Source organism: Thermobia domestica, chromosome 2 (assembly GCF_964235325.1).
Source record: "Thermobia domestica chromosome 2, izTheDome1.hap1.1, whole genome shotgun sequence".
In the NCBI taxonomy this organism is placed as follows: Eukaryota; Metazoa; Arthropoda; class Insecta; order Zygentoma; family Lepismatidae; genus Thermobia; species Thermobia domestica.
Window position 1 is genome coordinate 286,605,985 of NC_137455.1, and position 17,199 is coordinate 286,623,183.

A 17,199-nucleotide genomic window follows, 5' to 3' on the forward strand; every position below is an offset into this window, starting at 1 on the left:
TCGATTTTTGTTACAAAGTTCTAGACGTGACTATGATAGCTTTAAGAGAAAGGTTTAACCAACTTAAACATCACAGTATTTCGAGTATTAACGAGTATTTCGATTTTCTTTACGATATAAGTAATCTTAAAGGTATTCACCTGAACTTTTGTCTGAAAAATGTACTAAACTTTCCAGCATTTCAACACACGAAGAATCGAAAGGTATTAAGCTCAGTGATTTGGAAGACGAACTGGAAGTGTTATCCGCTATAATCAAGCCTGAAAGTTCACAAAAAGAGATTTTAAAATTAATTAAGGAACTTGACTCTGCTCCCAATGTCAATTTTGCACTTACCGTTAACAGTGGCAAGTGGAGGAAGAAGTTTTTCAAAACTTAAGCTTATGAAAAACTATCTACGTTCTTCCATGTCTGAAACACGCTCGAGTGGTCTAGCGGTGATATGAATAGGACACGAATTGGCTGAAAAATTGAACTACGTGAATGTGATAAGGAAATTTCCTCATATCAAAGCAAGAAAAGTTTATTTCAATTAAGGTAAGTTAAATTTACGTGTGTCTACTGTGTTTTAGCACATATAAGGGTTAGGCTAATCACATGCTCCATACTCTATTGGAAACACCTTTTGATATAAAATAACCTTAAAAATTAAAACTTTTTCTTGAGATTAAAGCATATATTTAATTTTATTTTCTGTATGTCCTGCTCCATATCACAGATATACAGCGAAATCGAGCATACTGAATATTGTGCCATGTATGGAGTCGCTTAAATATTAAGCTTACGTAATGATTCGAGAGTGGTAGTTTATTTTTTTGTTTACTTCCCAATTCATACATGATTTAAATGGGGCATCTTACTTTTTCGTGACATTTGAACGACTTCTGTCAAAATAAGGTTTTCAGATTAAAGGGGTGGCATGTGAAAGCACCGGCCAGGGCGGCAAAACACCTACCGCCGGCCCTGTGTGTTATCATTGGAGTTGTCTGTTTCGCGATCACGGGGAAAAGACTGAACATTTTGAAATGAAGGGAAGGGGTTCAACACTTTAAGACAAAAATAGAGTGCCTCATGAACATCTCAAGTTAGGGAGATAAACTCGTTGTATACATGCTTTTTATAAAAGATAAAGTGATTCCGTGTTAAAATGTTTTAAAATTTGCCGCTTCAAGTAAGGAGCAAGAGCAATTCCAATATTTTTCCTGCATATTCAAACCAACTTTTTAGTGCGATCATCACAGGAAAATGGTTGAACCATTTCAAATGAATTCACTTGACTTGATCCGCCTCTTTATCATGTCATTTTCATTAAAACACTTTCCTAAAAAGGAGATGGTGTTAAAAATTCAGACCCACGACATAACTTCACACCGTTCCAGTATTTAAAGAGGAATTTTTAAATACCGTTTTGGCTCAGGTCGATTTTCTAATATTCCATGTATTTCTTATGGGAGTTTCATGACGTAATTGGCCATAGCTACACTAATAGTGAAGCACTAACGAAACAGTTTTCTAGAAGCATTAACGATGCACTAACGAATTTCACTAATTTTTCGTTAGTGCTTAAAATGGGGGGCAAGTTGACGTTAGGACGCAAAACGTTTTTTACTTGTAGAACCTACACTAATGAAGCACTAAGGTCAGAGTTGGTGCACTAAGAAGCACTAATGATGCACTAACAATTGCATTAGAAGAGATAACTACTGCTTTTGAATTTGGCAGGAATTAGACGCAAGAACAAGTTGATGCACTAGAAAAGTTCATTAGTGCTTTTCAATTTGGCGGGAATTTAACGACAAGAATAATTTTCCATGTATTTCTTTTGGGAGTTTCATGGCATGTAATTGGCCATAACTACACTAATAGTGAAGCACTAACGAAACTATCCATGTTTTCTTGAAACACTAACAATGCATTAACTTTTTCGTTAATGCTTAAAGTGGGGGACCAAGTTCACGCTAAGCCCCCAAAGGTTTATTACTTGTAGTACCTACACTAATGAAGCACTAAGGTTATGGTTGGTGCTCTACTGAAGCACTAACGATTGCACTAGAAGAGATCATTAGTGCTATTGAATTTGGCGGTAATTAGACGGTAATGAATAATTCCCCATGTATTACTTATGGGATTTTCATGACATGTGATTGGCCATAAGCACACTAATAGTGAAGCACTAACGAAACTATCAGTGTTTTTTGAGGCACTAACGAATTGCACTCATTTTTCGTTAGTGCTTGAAATGGGGGACAGCGTGATCTTGGCTACCCTATTGTTTTACTTGTAGCGCATACACTAACGAAGCACTACCGTTAGGGATTGTTGCACTAAGAAGCACTAACGATGCACTAACGATTGCAATAGAAGAAATAATTACTGCGTTTGAAATTGGCGGTAATTTGATGCAATGAAAAATTCCCCATGTATTTCTTATGGGAGTTTTGTGACACATAATAGGCTGTATCTTTACTAATAGTGAAGCACTAATGAAACTATCAGTGTTTCCTAGAAGCACTAACGATGCACTAACAAATGGCACTAATCTTTTCGTTAGTGCTTAAAGTGAAGGGACAAGTTCACGCTAGGTCCCCAAAGGTTTTTTCTTGTTGTACCTACACTAATTAAGCACTAAGGTTAGGGTTGTGCACTAAGTAGCACTAGTGATGCACTAACGATTGTACTAAAAGAGATTACTAATGCTTTTTGAATTATTTCGGAAATTTAACGCAATGAATAATTCCCCATATATTTCTTACGGGAGTTTCGTAATATGTAATTTGCCACAACCACACTGATAGTGAAGTACTAACGAAACTATCAGTGTTTTCTAGAAGCACTAACGATACGTTAACGAATAGCACTAATTTTATCGTTAGTGCTTGAAGTGGGGGCAGCGGGAACTTGGCCCCCAAATGTTTTTACTTGTATCACCTACAGTAATGAAGCACTAATATTAAGGGTTGGTGCACTAAGAAGCACTAACGATGCACTAACTAATGGCACTAGTTATTTCGTTAGTGCTTGAAGTGGGGGTCAGCGTGAACTTGGCCCCCAAAGGTTTTTTATTTGTAGCTCCTACACTAATGAAGCACTGACGTTAGGGGTTAGTGCACTAAGGGGCACTAACAATGCACTAACGATTGACACTAATTTTATCTTAGTGCGTCAGGTGGAGCCAAGTTCACAGACGTGGTACTTCAGCTAATCATGAAGGAACTCTTACCTATTTTGAGATAAACAAATCTAGCAATTTGCGAGTTTTCTGCACAACTGGGGAGTTGCAAATTACACTGTCACAACTAACCTATTGTATATTTAATATAAGGCAGTGTTGATACTACTAGTGATTAATTCCCGTCTGTTGCAGATTTTTACCAAAACTCTAGTTACAGACATGTATTTGCCTCTTTTATTTGCAGATAATTTTGTTTTAATCAGCAGGAAACAGAAGTGTTTCATATTTACTATCAGAAATCTGGTTCACATGAAGCTTTTGTTTCCAGGATAATGGCTTTTGACCTTTAAATGAAGTGTGTGAATAGATTAAATATTTCCAATGACTGTTTCAAATATAAATATGATTATTTCTTACTTGTGTCAAATGTTGAAAGTGTTAAAGATCTTAGTTGTTTTAGAATAAACACTTTTATATATATAAACTATATATATATATGTGCCCCTCAATATATTTTGTAATTCACTAGATTCTATATCTGAAATGTTCATATATACAGTACATACATATTTAGAGAAGCTAATTAATTAATACCATTAGTCATCAAAGAAAATTAATTGAAAAGAAATAGAATATCCTTCTTTAGCTTCTTTCCAGTAACAGAGTATTCACTTTTAAATTTATGTTACTGTACTAATCAAGATTACTTTAGACTACCATACCTTATTTTTATAATAGCATTTCATCTTTTCCATGAAGATGATTAACTTTTTCAATCCTAACCTCGAGTAACACTTGCAGTACTTTACTAATGGACTTTGCATTCATATGCACTAAAAATATCAAAATGTGATGCAGTTATAGACTAAACATTGCAAAAATATCCACTCTAACAAGAACTAAAATGGTGACTATTCAATTAAATATGGAGGATGAACGCAATTTTTTCGACTACGTTCTACATTTTGTTGAACAAATTAATTATATCTGCTGATGTAAATGAGAATGAGTTACAATACAAGAAATTCGTAATGTCTAGTAGAAACTAATTTACAAGACTGTGTCTTTATTTATGTTTAAAAAATCACTCCAAACACACGAGTATAGTTATTGAACATATGATTTGCAATACACAATCACGTATTTTTCAATATTTTCTTGGTCAAAATAGCTTTTGCTTTCAATTAACACAAGTCCTATACAGGAAGTGTTTTTAGTAAGTATTTTCGTTCTATCAGCCAGGTGAAGATATTGAAAATCTTTTAAGTTTTTCGTCCCACGATTATGCCGGTTAGGCTAAAGGAGACGGTGATAATGAGATATGAGTGAAATGGTGGAATGAAGAAAGTGGGAGGAAACGGGAGAACCCCGAGAAAACCCACGAGCACGGTGTTTGTCCACCACAAAGTTCACTTGGCGGGGGCTGGGGTGAAGATATTGACATCCGACGTTTCGAAAGCAGATATTGGATTCATCTTCATTGATTGTGATGAAAAGAAAGGAGATATGGGACATATACTTAGGTATATATCACTATTTAGAGGCCGAACTATGAGTGGAGATCTGTAAATGGCTTAAGGAAATCATGACTTATGATGGGCTGGTGTTGATATACAAGATATAACTGAGTTGAAACCCATTGTGTCTATTGGAATTGCTCCTTTCACGTGAGATGGCTACGACTTCCTTTCTTATTTTATCCAAAAAAAAAATTGCTGCACTTGGCTACTATAAAAGTATTTGTAAAATCGATTCTGTGTCCCAAGTCTAAGCTATGCTCTGTCCTGACTGCTCATATTGCTGAATTCTTACGTAGTTGTTGTGTTCTTTCCATCCTTCTTCTATGATACGTCCAGTTTGCCATACGTATGACCTGCTACATTCACATGGTATATCTCCAAGAGTGAGGAAGTGAACGTTGTCTTTTACTGGTTTGAGTGACAATTTTATGTTGGCTGGAGTTTTGTGAATAACTCTTTGGCAGATCTGGCAAGTATTCTACTGAGTTTGATAAACGTGTGACCGAGACCGCTTTACATAGAGGAGGAGGATGACCACGAGTTGGATTGAGTACCAGGAGTAGGAGTGTATTTCTGAATGCGTAAGCACACGGGCAAGAGTTTGTTAGTAATTTGGAGGTAAACTTTTTGTAACATATTCTACGTTGCGAATTGCACAGTTGTTCCTTCTGCAGTCTTGTTGTCGTTGTAAATTTGTTCATTTCTCTATACGGACCCCGTAATTTTTCAACTTTGGAGCTTCATATCTTTTTTACTTGGAAACACTGACACCTTTTACTTATTTTCTCTTCCTTTTTATACCAATCCCATTTATGCCATAAAATGATATGCGTTCTATTTGAAAACCTGTAAGTGTGTATTGGGGTGGCAACACAAATTACCTGCACAAATTTTACTTTTCAGCCTTTTTTCGGCGTTTTTGGAGGTATAACAAGGCACAGCCTCACCCGGTCACTGTCTGGTATATGTTCTATAAGTTGCAGGTAAGCAAGGCATTTCCGCACCGAGTGACTATCACCATGATGATTAGCGATCCAAAATTAGTCAGGGTACCAATTTTCATAAATATCTAGCTGTCACGATTGCCATATATCCCTGCTGAGTTTCAACTTCCAAACTTGAAAGGCTCGTGAAACACCCTATTTTTGGAATAATTTTTTAACCTTCTTTCCCTTTAGGTTACGTCAAAGTGGCATAATAAAAGCTCAATTCGAAGAGTTGCTAACTATATTTACAAATTGACTTCAAACGCTTGAGTCTTTGCGACCCCCACATAATAAATATCATATTATTTTTGTAGAATATTAGATAATCGTTTAATACACTAAGAAACGGATAACATAAATTCACATAGAATGTGATGGGACACATTCACTATAACGTTTTAGTGGGTGAATTTATGCACCAAAACAAATTGTTAAAAAAATATGTGTGCGTAAGCGTCAAAAGCGTTAGGAACGCCAGAAATCATGCAAAAATTAATCTCAAACTCTATAGTGGAAAAATTAATATTTAGTCAGTTTTCTGATGGTCAGTTTTTTTTATCCCGTGTACAATATTTAATGGTTAAGTATTGTGGATGGTATCATTTTGTTCCTTATATGGTAAGGAATGAGATAAGCGATGGTGAACATGTCAGACCCGCAAATGGGAGGGGAGGGGAGGGGTGGGGAAGAATGATCAGTCACTGCTCGCTTACCCCTTATAACTTCGTTCCTAATCATTCGATTTTAATTTTCTTTTCTTTAAAAAAAAGTTTACGTACGTTCTACACATTATGTTATTGGCACATTTTACATAAATGCAGCCAGTTAAAAAAGTAAAAAAAAAAAAAATTCCCAAGAAAAAATATTTCATTTGACAAAATAACCATTTTTGTGTTCTTTATTTGTGCCAAATAGCAAAATTTATAGAACGTGCATAAAATACGAATAAATTTTTATTTTCAAAATTGTTGTTATATAAAAAATAAGAAAAAAACGCTGTAGAAAGTCTAATATTTCACTCAAGAAAAGCAATTAATATTTTTTTAATTATCAGTACACAGATTCCTTGAATTTATTATATTATGTGATCCATATTAATATTAATTCTGAGGATGTTCATAAGTATTTTAGAAATATATTTTAATTATCATGGAATATGTACTGCAGTCATGTGTTTTCTTATCATATTCATTTACTGAAAAGTAAAGAATACTCTTCTTCTGGTGTAAATCCACACGTTAGTCATCGGGACACTTTCAGAATCTGAAGTTGTCATTCTTACTTCAATCTTCATAACATTAATTCTTAATATTTTAATATACACTACACTACACCATAACATCACATTCAGAATGCACTAAGAGAAAACAAGAAATGGTTAGAAGGGGGACAAAGGAAACACACAAACACTTCTTAATTTCCGTTCGTTCTCGTCACAGGAATTTTACGCTGTTCAACCGATCGGCAGCAGTTCGAAAGACGGACGGAGATGTTCACGAAAGAATAGAATAAGACGTCACATAACAAAGGCTCTCCCTTAATCGAGTTATGACAGTGCTCAGTTCCTTCTTGTTTCACGAGAGTTTATTATCCTTCGCATTATCCTAGTAAGAGATTCCATATCTGGATAGTCTGCTTCGAGGTGTCCACCTCAATAAAATGAGATGCTCTTTAGATCCACAAGGAATATCACACATATTTGGCTCGTATTGCCCTTTCCCATCAACAGTCCAATCCCAGTCAGTCACTGTAGGTTGTTCGCAATATGCGCTTTACGCCATATTATGGCCTGAAAAATGTGCTCTTTCTATGGCTGACGTATAGCATCTTGTATTGGAGGCATGCATGATTCATCGACTTGCTTTTTAGTGAAAACCCACCACCGCAATTCTTTCAGGGATGTTATCTTCGGGATTCTGAAGTATACAGAGCGTGTAAATGCTTCCAAAACAGGGAGCCTATCTTCATTAAAAGTATCTTTTCCCAGTGACGACAAAGAGTCAAGTGCTGTCTCGTCAGCATTCATAAATATATTAAAGAAAATTCTTTTCGTTTTTACCATAAAATGATCCGGTGTTGTCAATCCCTAAGAGAGAATGCAATCTAATCAAAGCATCAGCTCGTTTGTGATCTAACGCTTGATATACCATACGAACAGAAATCTAACATGTTTTAACTCATGGAAAGAACAGATTCTACTCTACAACTTCTATTAGGATGACTTTTTGTTATCTTTAACGGTTTCATAATTTTGTCTAAATTTCTATAGCTAACAAACCAAATATAACGAAATTTTGGGGAGAACAGCTACAATATTTCAATATGACGGCGTCATTCCAGGACTTTACCAGCTATCCTCACTCTTATGATCTATTACCATGAATTTGACACAAGAACGAAGTTTCTATCTTAATTCTGTGAGAAGATATACCTGCTGTTTCAAAGTAAGGTATTCAGTTCCAATATCCAATATGGTGGCTCAAAATGGCTGGAAATTACACCTCAGATTTTGCTACACTTCTGATATATTGTTTAGATTGCTTTTCTCTAACATAAAATCGAAACAGAGCTTCTGTTACGATTTGTTCCGGGTAAGGTACCTTTTTTCATTACTTTGACTGGCCTTCAAACGATTTCCACTTATGTCTACATCATCCTGATGGCAACATCCTGATTTAATTCTTCTGTGGCACCAGGCTGGGGATACGCCTGAATTTTACTTTGCACATCAATCCGGTATCGGATGTTATGAAATGATGTGCCACTGGATTCCATAACCACATGTCACTCTTACGTATTGACGACGTTTGACCAGAGAACGGCATATTTATTGTCTGTTGAACTGAATTGTGATTCCTGTAGTCCAGATCCTGCCGGGAACTACACTCCAGCAAGCCGATGTGCGCCCTTAAGCTATATGCACTGTCCTACATTTCATGTTTGGATACAGTGTTATTCTGCTGCCTTGGGCGGCGCGTTTTTTCAAATTTTTGCCGATTGTACAAGTCTGGTCGATGGTTGGACACATCTGCACATTTCACATCCGTCACATCTGCAAACTTCAATAGCTACTGATAACGAACTATGACATCGTGTCAAAGACGCAAATCTTGCCATACTTCAGAAATACCTCCAAGTTCTCATCTTCTCGATAGCTTGCTGTGTTTTGACCGCCCATGGGGATCCACAGACTACCAACAGTCACACGTTCTGCTCAGGTGTCACCATGTTTTCTTTTGGTTCCAATAGGTCTGTACTTGTTACCCTTGGCGCTGCTATCTTGTCTTCTTCTTGGTGTTACATTTTTAATAGCAAGCAGTGTATAAAGAACCAATGTATCTTTTCATATGTATAATTTACCTATCTATATGATGTTTGAAAATTACACTCCGAAGTTATGGATGGAATGTGATATGATAGAAGGAATTAAAGAAAAGATTTGTACTGTTTGAAATCGTGTAAGTTTGAATATGGGTTTTCTAGTACATTGAATACCTATATTAAAATAATTTCCAGTAAATTGGAAACTAAAATGGCAGTGCCAAATTAATTATTATCTCATGTTTTCTCTTTTCTGAGCCAGTGAACACAGTGGCTTGATATTTAATATGTAGATTTCTGATATATTGTCGTCGCAAGAAAATTGGATATTTCATCCTGAGTAGGTGGAAATGAAATTTATTGGCAAATTCAATGAAGAGATTTCTCTTTAAACCTTTAGATATAAATGCACGAAATTTCCCATCAATATATACTGAAATTGAGCATATTATTTCACTTCCATGAAATTTTATATTCAGATTCCAAAGGGTCATGAAAACAGCGGATATATGAACTCTTCTATATGCTTTACCTAAATCTTTGGATGTGTATCATAATTGGGGACGATAATACGAACCTTTCTCTCAGTTGCGATTGAACAAATAACACGCAAACAGATTTATTGCTCACGGTGAATTAAAGAGCAACTGATCGTAATTATGTACATTTAAAAATACAACTTTAATAAAATAATTCCATAATCTTTGGACGAAAAACCATCACCAAGCGTAAATTTCACGAAATCTCTCTGATAAAAACTGTTTACGTTAAATTTGATATCATTATCCTTACTTTTTGTCTTATATTAGTGCACTTACTGTATGAAAATTATTATAAAACTATTCTCAATTATACCACTTTCCACCCAAAATAATAATGCGTCTGCAAAACATACACCTTAACTTTGACTCATGTCTACGTTCCTGGTCAGTTTTTTTTTCTGTTTTTCTCTGTTGTGTTGTGTTGTAGGCTTACCTTCCCGTTGTAACGTGTTTTAATTTTTAATAAAAATGAAATATGAATTTATAAAATTGAATATAGATGTCTTTTGCAGCCCAAACTCCTGTGCTGCGTAATTGGACAAAGGTCGAATTTTGTGCAGTAATCTTTTGTAGTTAATCCCTTATGAAATTGGGGTGTCTGTTATTCCCAGCCCACTTTTAAATTGAAACCCTTAATATCTTTGCGTTTTGCACTAATTATATCACACAAAGATCTATTTTTGTACTGCAATAGTTTTAAACATATTCCTCTATGAGTAAGAGTCATATGTATCTAACCCTATTTAAAAATTAGAAGCTTGGGCAAGCTAAATATCGTGTTGTTTGGGGCTGCAAAGTACAAATTATGTGTTATAACTACTTTTCATGTTTTTAGATTAAATGCCAGATTTATAAGAAATTTAGGAAATGATATGATGCATTTCCCACTTCAAAAGTTAGAATTTTTTGATACGTCATATATTTGAAGCTATTTTCCTCTACAAACTCAAGCATTGTGCTAAAACTGGCTTGTACTTAACAGGTCGTATATTCTCAGCAGCCACTTCAGATATTGAAATTATTACATGCCAAGTTTTATGTTACACTTTTCTTACTGTTACACAATATCATCACTTAACTCATGTTTTCAAGTATCCAACTTGGTTAGATAGCCAGCTACTTAGTTAACTAATGATCAAGTGAAGTTGGTCATATATACTATTTCTTTTCTTGTAAACAGTACGGTTGTAATCCAGCAGTACTGCCAAATTTTAGCTTGTTTGGATAGACTTGGAGTGTATTCCTCAATCTGGAATATTTTTACCTGTAGCAAACATTAAAACAGTTAATTTAATGTATTATTCGTATAAATTCCTTGCTTTTTTTGTTAATGTAGGTTATTAATACTTTAATAGATGGTTTAAATAATACAAAGACAATATTAAAGTACAGAAAACATCGCATTCTGACCAGGCACAATGCACGTGCCACTAATAGAGTAATTTGCTAGTTCACTTCGTCATTTTTAGTATAATATTAAGTACAAGCAACAACCATATTACTAGGTTGAACAATTTGAATTTTCAATAGTACAAGGGTTCTATTCTGAAACAGTTACTTCATTGGGCTATATGTTCTTCCCTTTTCTGTGATTTTTCATTGATAATAAGAAGTCAAACAAGGAAAAACAATATCGAAATGTTTAATTAAGTTACGTCAGGCCGATCTCAAGGACGAATTTTTGTTGAAAAAAATATTGGATTGCTTTCATTAAATGTCTGAGTTGGTAGTGTCATTTCAGCTTTAGACCTACTACAAAACTTTTAGGTCTAGAAATATGCTTGTTCCTTGTGTACTTACAGAGTATGTTCTAATACTCCAGCCACTGATCAGTACTAAAAATCAATTCAATGATTTAAGAGAAGATAACTAGGTAACTGAGTGTCACATGACCACACATTCTATAGCGTAGACACTGCACACCGTCTGGAGAAACACAGTTACAAAAGTGTTTTCTTTGAGAATGGGAATGAATGATATCAGGAACATAAAACTATACACACTATTGTTTTCCCAATATTCTTTGGAGCACCCTGCCATTTTGATCTATCATATAAAAAAGAGTTACTCTGTTTTTTACTTTTCAGCTAATTTTTAGGAGTCGCTACCACCATGTAAAGTTTTCACTATAAAACTAGGAATGAATTAATAATAAAATTTAATTACAAGAGAAGTCATATTTAAGGTGGATCACCATCCGGAAGTCAGTACATATTTTAGCTCATTCCCTTTACTATTGCGCAATGAAACGTTACATATTATAAATATTTTACTATATGATAAAGTTATGTTTCAACTACAACACAAGACACTGATTCATTTGGTTGTGTCTTCTGATATCGAAAAAGGTAAGATTTAAAAGAAAATATTTGATTCGTTTTACAATGAACACACAAGATGGCACTTGCTGTTAGATCTTACTAAAAGTGCTCAATTTTATGAAATGTTTATTTGAATGTGTAAAGTACTTTAAAGTAATGATCTTATTATAAAATAGATATATTGTTTGACTGGTTTCGTGTTATATTTCACAATTTATTTAAATGTTAATTTACATTTAAGGAAATAGATTTTTAGAAGAAACTTGGGCAGAACGCCATAATGCGTTGTTGTCAAATTTGTACGTTTAATTCCTGGATTCTAGCGTTACAGTTCGAGTAGCGGAACTTAGCTGTGAATTGCGGTAAGGGTCGAAAACTAATTTCTCCAGTAAGTATCCAAGCAGAATTCCATAATTACTTCCTTTATTATCTGGAACCGGTAAACACTCGACACTATATGGCAACGCCGCACTTTTCAAGCTGTGATTAGCATAGACCGACAACACCTAGTGATCCACCTCAATAAACATGTAAATATATTGCTACTATATAATAAGAAACTATGTATAAAATACACTGTCAGTTTTTACTTCATCTTAAAACATCAAAGTTGATTTCTTCGAGTCCTTATACTTGCTTCTAAGTTGCTTAACTAACAAGAGTGAGTACTGCTTTTGTTCTTCATCTTCTGTATGAAGTTTGATGTACTCTTCCATCAGCGCTACCCCACTTTCAGCTACGTCATTAATAACTTTCAGTGGACTAGCTGTTGCCTTGCTTTTCTTTTAGGATTCATTGTCTTTCCAGGCAGTTACATCTGTTTGCAAAAATTCTGATGGTAGATCCAGGATTTTGGAAAACCTCATAGTGTTACTGGATACAAAATCTTGCAAGTCCTTTGTAAGAATGACATCAGGATCAATTTCTGCATGTTTCAATGGTTCATCATTGTCTTCATTGTTTAAAGTATCCAACATTTTTCTTTTAGTTTCCTGAAGAATATCGTCGTAAAAAAAAAAGAAAAGCAAGCAAGCACAACAAGTTCTTCTGATAGGTACCCCCATGCGCAAAAAATTGCGCGTATACTGTAACCTACGATTTTTCGCAATTATTCCATTTTCCTTACGTTTATGGGTAAAATTCAGCTATTAGTAAGTGGAGATAATAGAAAGCAATCTATCTAAGAAGATATTTCCAAAAAAGATAATAGAATAATAAAAATATAAGCAAAAAACAAAATTATGTTCTGTTTTGTGTATACTGGAATTACTGTTTTCGAGGGATTTGGCAGTAGCAGAGCACGATTGCAGAAGGAATAACACGATTGGTAGGGAGACAGCTGAATCAATGAACTGGAAAGTGGAATAAAATTATGCATTTATTGGCTTAAATCTAAGGTTTGTCTGCCAAATATAAATTAACTTCTGTAACCAAGATGTTGTACGAAAATATAGAAACAAAGAGGAAAACTGTTTTCTTAAGTTTGGAAGTGACATGCTCTATAACCATGAGCATTTATTTGTTAAGAAAAAGACAGGCAGCAAAGCGTAGTCTCTGTGGTCAAATGGGTAGAGTGGCGGACTGTTAGTTCTTATACTGTTTTGACACCGGATCGAATTCCATCCCATCCATTTTATTTATTTTTTTACAAATCATAGTGTATAGTTTTTGTGTTAATAAGAACCGAAACAATATAGTAAGGAAGTAACTTTTTGTTTCCTCTGATGACGTATTTATTCAGAATTAATGTACTATTAGTAATAGCGATTGTTTTCAGTTTATGCTATTGTATAGCTTCTTCTCTCATCTTCTTTTCTTGGAAAAAGAAGAATTTTGTCTCCAATAAAGTGTGAAAAATATATATGGACACAAATAGACATCTTAGTACCAAACGTGATTTATCGTGATGCAATGAACAAGTTTCCCTTTATTAAGAAAGCTATAGAAAATTATTGAAGTTGGTCTTTTTAGGTTTTCAGCATTATATATATATTCTTTATCAGACTATACTTTATAAGGCAAGATGTGAGATCATACACACAAATTTAGCTAGTGAGTATAAGATGTTTTCTGCACAAATATTTTACTTTACAGGTTTAGGTGCATGAGACACCAATACGCCATGGTCTCGCTTATCTGATATTCGTTTATTGCACATACCGTATTATCCGACATATCATTGCAGGTAAAAAGGAGGATCAATCGGCAAGAAGAACTGTATCGCCTAGCACGCCCGCCTATACCATAACTCATACGTCTATCATTCAGTGCAGGCACGTATCCGGGTTTTCTTTCGGAAGGAGCCCAACACGAATCCTCGTAAGCACGTAATTCTAATGTTTCAAATATATCAATAATAATAATAATAATAATAATAATAATAATAATAATAATAATAATAATAATAATAATAATAATAATAATAATAATAATAATAATGCAACAGTTCTGTAGTTCTCTTAAACTTTTTCTTACTTTTCATTTATGAACCGGTTTACTTTAAACAAACTGCATTGTAGCACAAATGAAATCAAAAAATATTTTTGAGACACATGTAAGGAAAACTATCTGCTAAGTGTATCACATAACAAAAATAGCAAATGGGAATGAGTGTATCGTTCTAATACATTAACGTCATAAACAAAACGGAATCGAAATTGTAAACACTTTTAAAAATGTTCTTTAATTCCACCTGGTATCAATGGCATTAGGGTATATTCTTAGAATTATAACAACAACGTATTTCCCACAGTTTGGACAGTGCCAAAGAATCTCAAAAGGGAAAAAGGTTTATTAAAAAGTGCTTGAGTTTTGGAAGGGGACAGCTTCCAGGATCTCAAGCTCGATACGTCCCTGATTCAATGCATTATATATATTTCTTATAAAACATGATTATTAGATGCGTAATATGTAAAATTATATCATAGTTTGACTTTTAATAGGTCTTTCCTTAACACATCTATAAATTCCGGTGTTCTGCCTATCTGTTTTATGTCGGATAAGCGAAACTCTACTGTATTTTCAAAGATAGCATATACACAGAGGCTAGAGGTCCGCACGGACCGGAATTTTTAGCCCAAATCCGGCCAAGCCCCTTGAATCTATCAGCATTAGCGGATTAAGGGCGGAGCCAATGGAGCCCTGCCTCCGGGATCCCAAGCTCAGGGGGCCCCTTAAAATCCATCTCTCTAATACTAAAATATAGCATCAACATGTTATATTATAGACTTAAGACCTATGCTAAATTTATTTCGGCTCGTTACGCTCGCGGTATCTCTAGATTTAAGTCTTTCCATCAGCAGTATTTAACTGTTAATAATGAATAAAATTATTTAACTGTTAATAATGAATGTAACTAAACTAATTATTGTAAACTTGGAACACATTAAAATATTACAGCATAGTTCTCGGTGGTTCGATAAGCCTATGAGGCAGTGAAAGGCAGCAAAGAAAGTTTATGCGCTGGAACTATTCGTAGCATAGGGCCCCCTTAAAATAGTCGGCATCAGATCCCCAAAAGCCTTAATCCGCCCCTGTCTATAAGATATGTTTCACAAAAACCTGGTATTTTTTTAACAAATGTGTTTGTTTGAGATTATTTGTGTATAACACAGTGTGTGCCTTTAGCTGGCAACAGTGTTCAAGTTGCTTAACGCTTTTTTATTGTTTTATGAACAGTGGGAGTATGGAGGCAAGAATATGCAATTTTGGTGGACCATATATCATGGTCGAAGATCATACCTAATAGCATAAGCAATAAGCCATCGTATCACAATCATTTACAACCAAAGATCTTGTGAATATGTTTATTCTCGTGTATTATTTTTGTGTGCAAACTGAAGTTGTAATCATTTAAATCAGTGAATTTATATTTGGTTCCATTCATGTGGTATACGAATCAAACCTTACAGTCCACTACTATGAACATTGTTTTTAGCATTGTCATTATACTTTAGTAAAAAAAAAAAACAAATATATACATTCAAATTGTATCCTTGTCGCCAATTGTATCAAATTGTATCAAAACGCCTCTCATCAAAAGAGCCCATGTCAAAAGGGGCCGAATCAAAATGCCCCTCATAAAAAGAGCCCGGGTTAAAGGGTCCCTCGACAAAATGACCCATCAAAAGGCCGTGTGTCAAACGGGCCCGGGTGAAAAAGGAGCCCGCTGCAAAAGGGCCCGAGTCAAACGGCCCCATGTCAATAGGGCACGAGTTGGAAGGGGCCCCACTACAAAAGGGCCCGTGTTAAAAGAGCCCGAGTCGAAAGGGGCCAAATCAAAACGCCCCTCATAAAAAGAGCCCACTCAAACGGGTCCCACGACAAAATGACCCAAGTCAAAACGACCTGCGTCAAACGGGTCTTTATCAAAAGGATCCAAGTCAAAATGCCCCTCATAAAAAGAGCCCGGGTCAAAAGGGTTCCACGACAAAATGACCCATGTCAAAAGACCCTGCATCAAACGAGCCCGGGTGAAAACCCAAGCAGACGGTGTTTGTCCACCACAAAGTTCAATTGGCGGGGCTGGGATCGAACCCGGGACCCCAAGCAGCAGAGGTGAACGCTCTACCACTGAGCCACCGCGGCCTTGAGTCAAACGGCCCCGCATCAATAGAGCCCAGGTCAAAATGTCTCCGCAACAAAAGGGCCCAAATCAAAACACCCCTTATCAAAAGGGCCTGGGTCAAAAGGTCTTCGCAACAAAAGGGACCGAGAATCGTTTGTTAACGCATAAATTTGGGATTTAGGTAGCGATAATAAACATAACAATCATAATGACTGTTTGCATTTTTGCGTTACGTTACTATACTCAGAATTTTTGCGAAAACTGTTAAGGAATGACAACCAACGTCAGTAACAGAGGCGATTCTTGATGGAAGTTACAATTGTAAAAATTAACATTTTACGAATGTAATCCACTAGAACTGAGCAAATGTATGGTGGAATTTCATTTACGGTGGAAAACATTAATGGTCTCTAAACAAAAGTTCAAAAAAACACATCAACTACTTTTTGTTCATTGTTATGCAAATTTAACTATTATTATTATTATTAATAATAATAATAATAATACAACGTCACAATATCCAGCACGCATGTATATGCACGGATTCCTATAGTGTCTTCAATGCGCTTTCTTCTATTCATTGGAATATCAAATCTACTTGGACCTTACTTAACATCAAATCTATTTATCGCAAATTACTAGCCATAGGTCATACAATAGATTTCATTCACGCCCTCAGCCATATCAACATAAAATCAAACGAAATCGCTGATAACCTATCTAAAAAAGCAAGAGACACGTGTCTTATCGCCCATTTCAAACTTCCCCCT

At 35.2% G+C, this 17,199-nt stretch overlaps 1 protein-coding gene across 6 annotated transcripts in view; it reads right to left on the reverse strand.

Moving 5' to 3' along the window:
* The window catches only part of LOC145678542 (uncharacterized), a 98,064-nt gene that overhangs the window by 56,190 nt on the left and 24,675 nt on the right, over window positions 1-17,199 (reverse strand). For 5 of the 6 annotated variants that reach the window (XM_081748818.1, XM_081748816.1, XM_081748817.1 and 2 more), the window contains one exon: window positions 141-260. The exons of the other annotated variant lie outside the window; for it this stretch is intronic. In XM_081748818.1, the coding sequence (XP_081604944.1) occupies window positions 141-180 (40 nt within the window). In that variant the 5' untranslated portion in view covers window positions 181-260. Of the gene's footprint in view, window positions 1-140; window positions 261-17,199 lie in introns of those variants that run through there. 6 annotated transcript variants of the gene reach the window in all.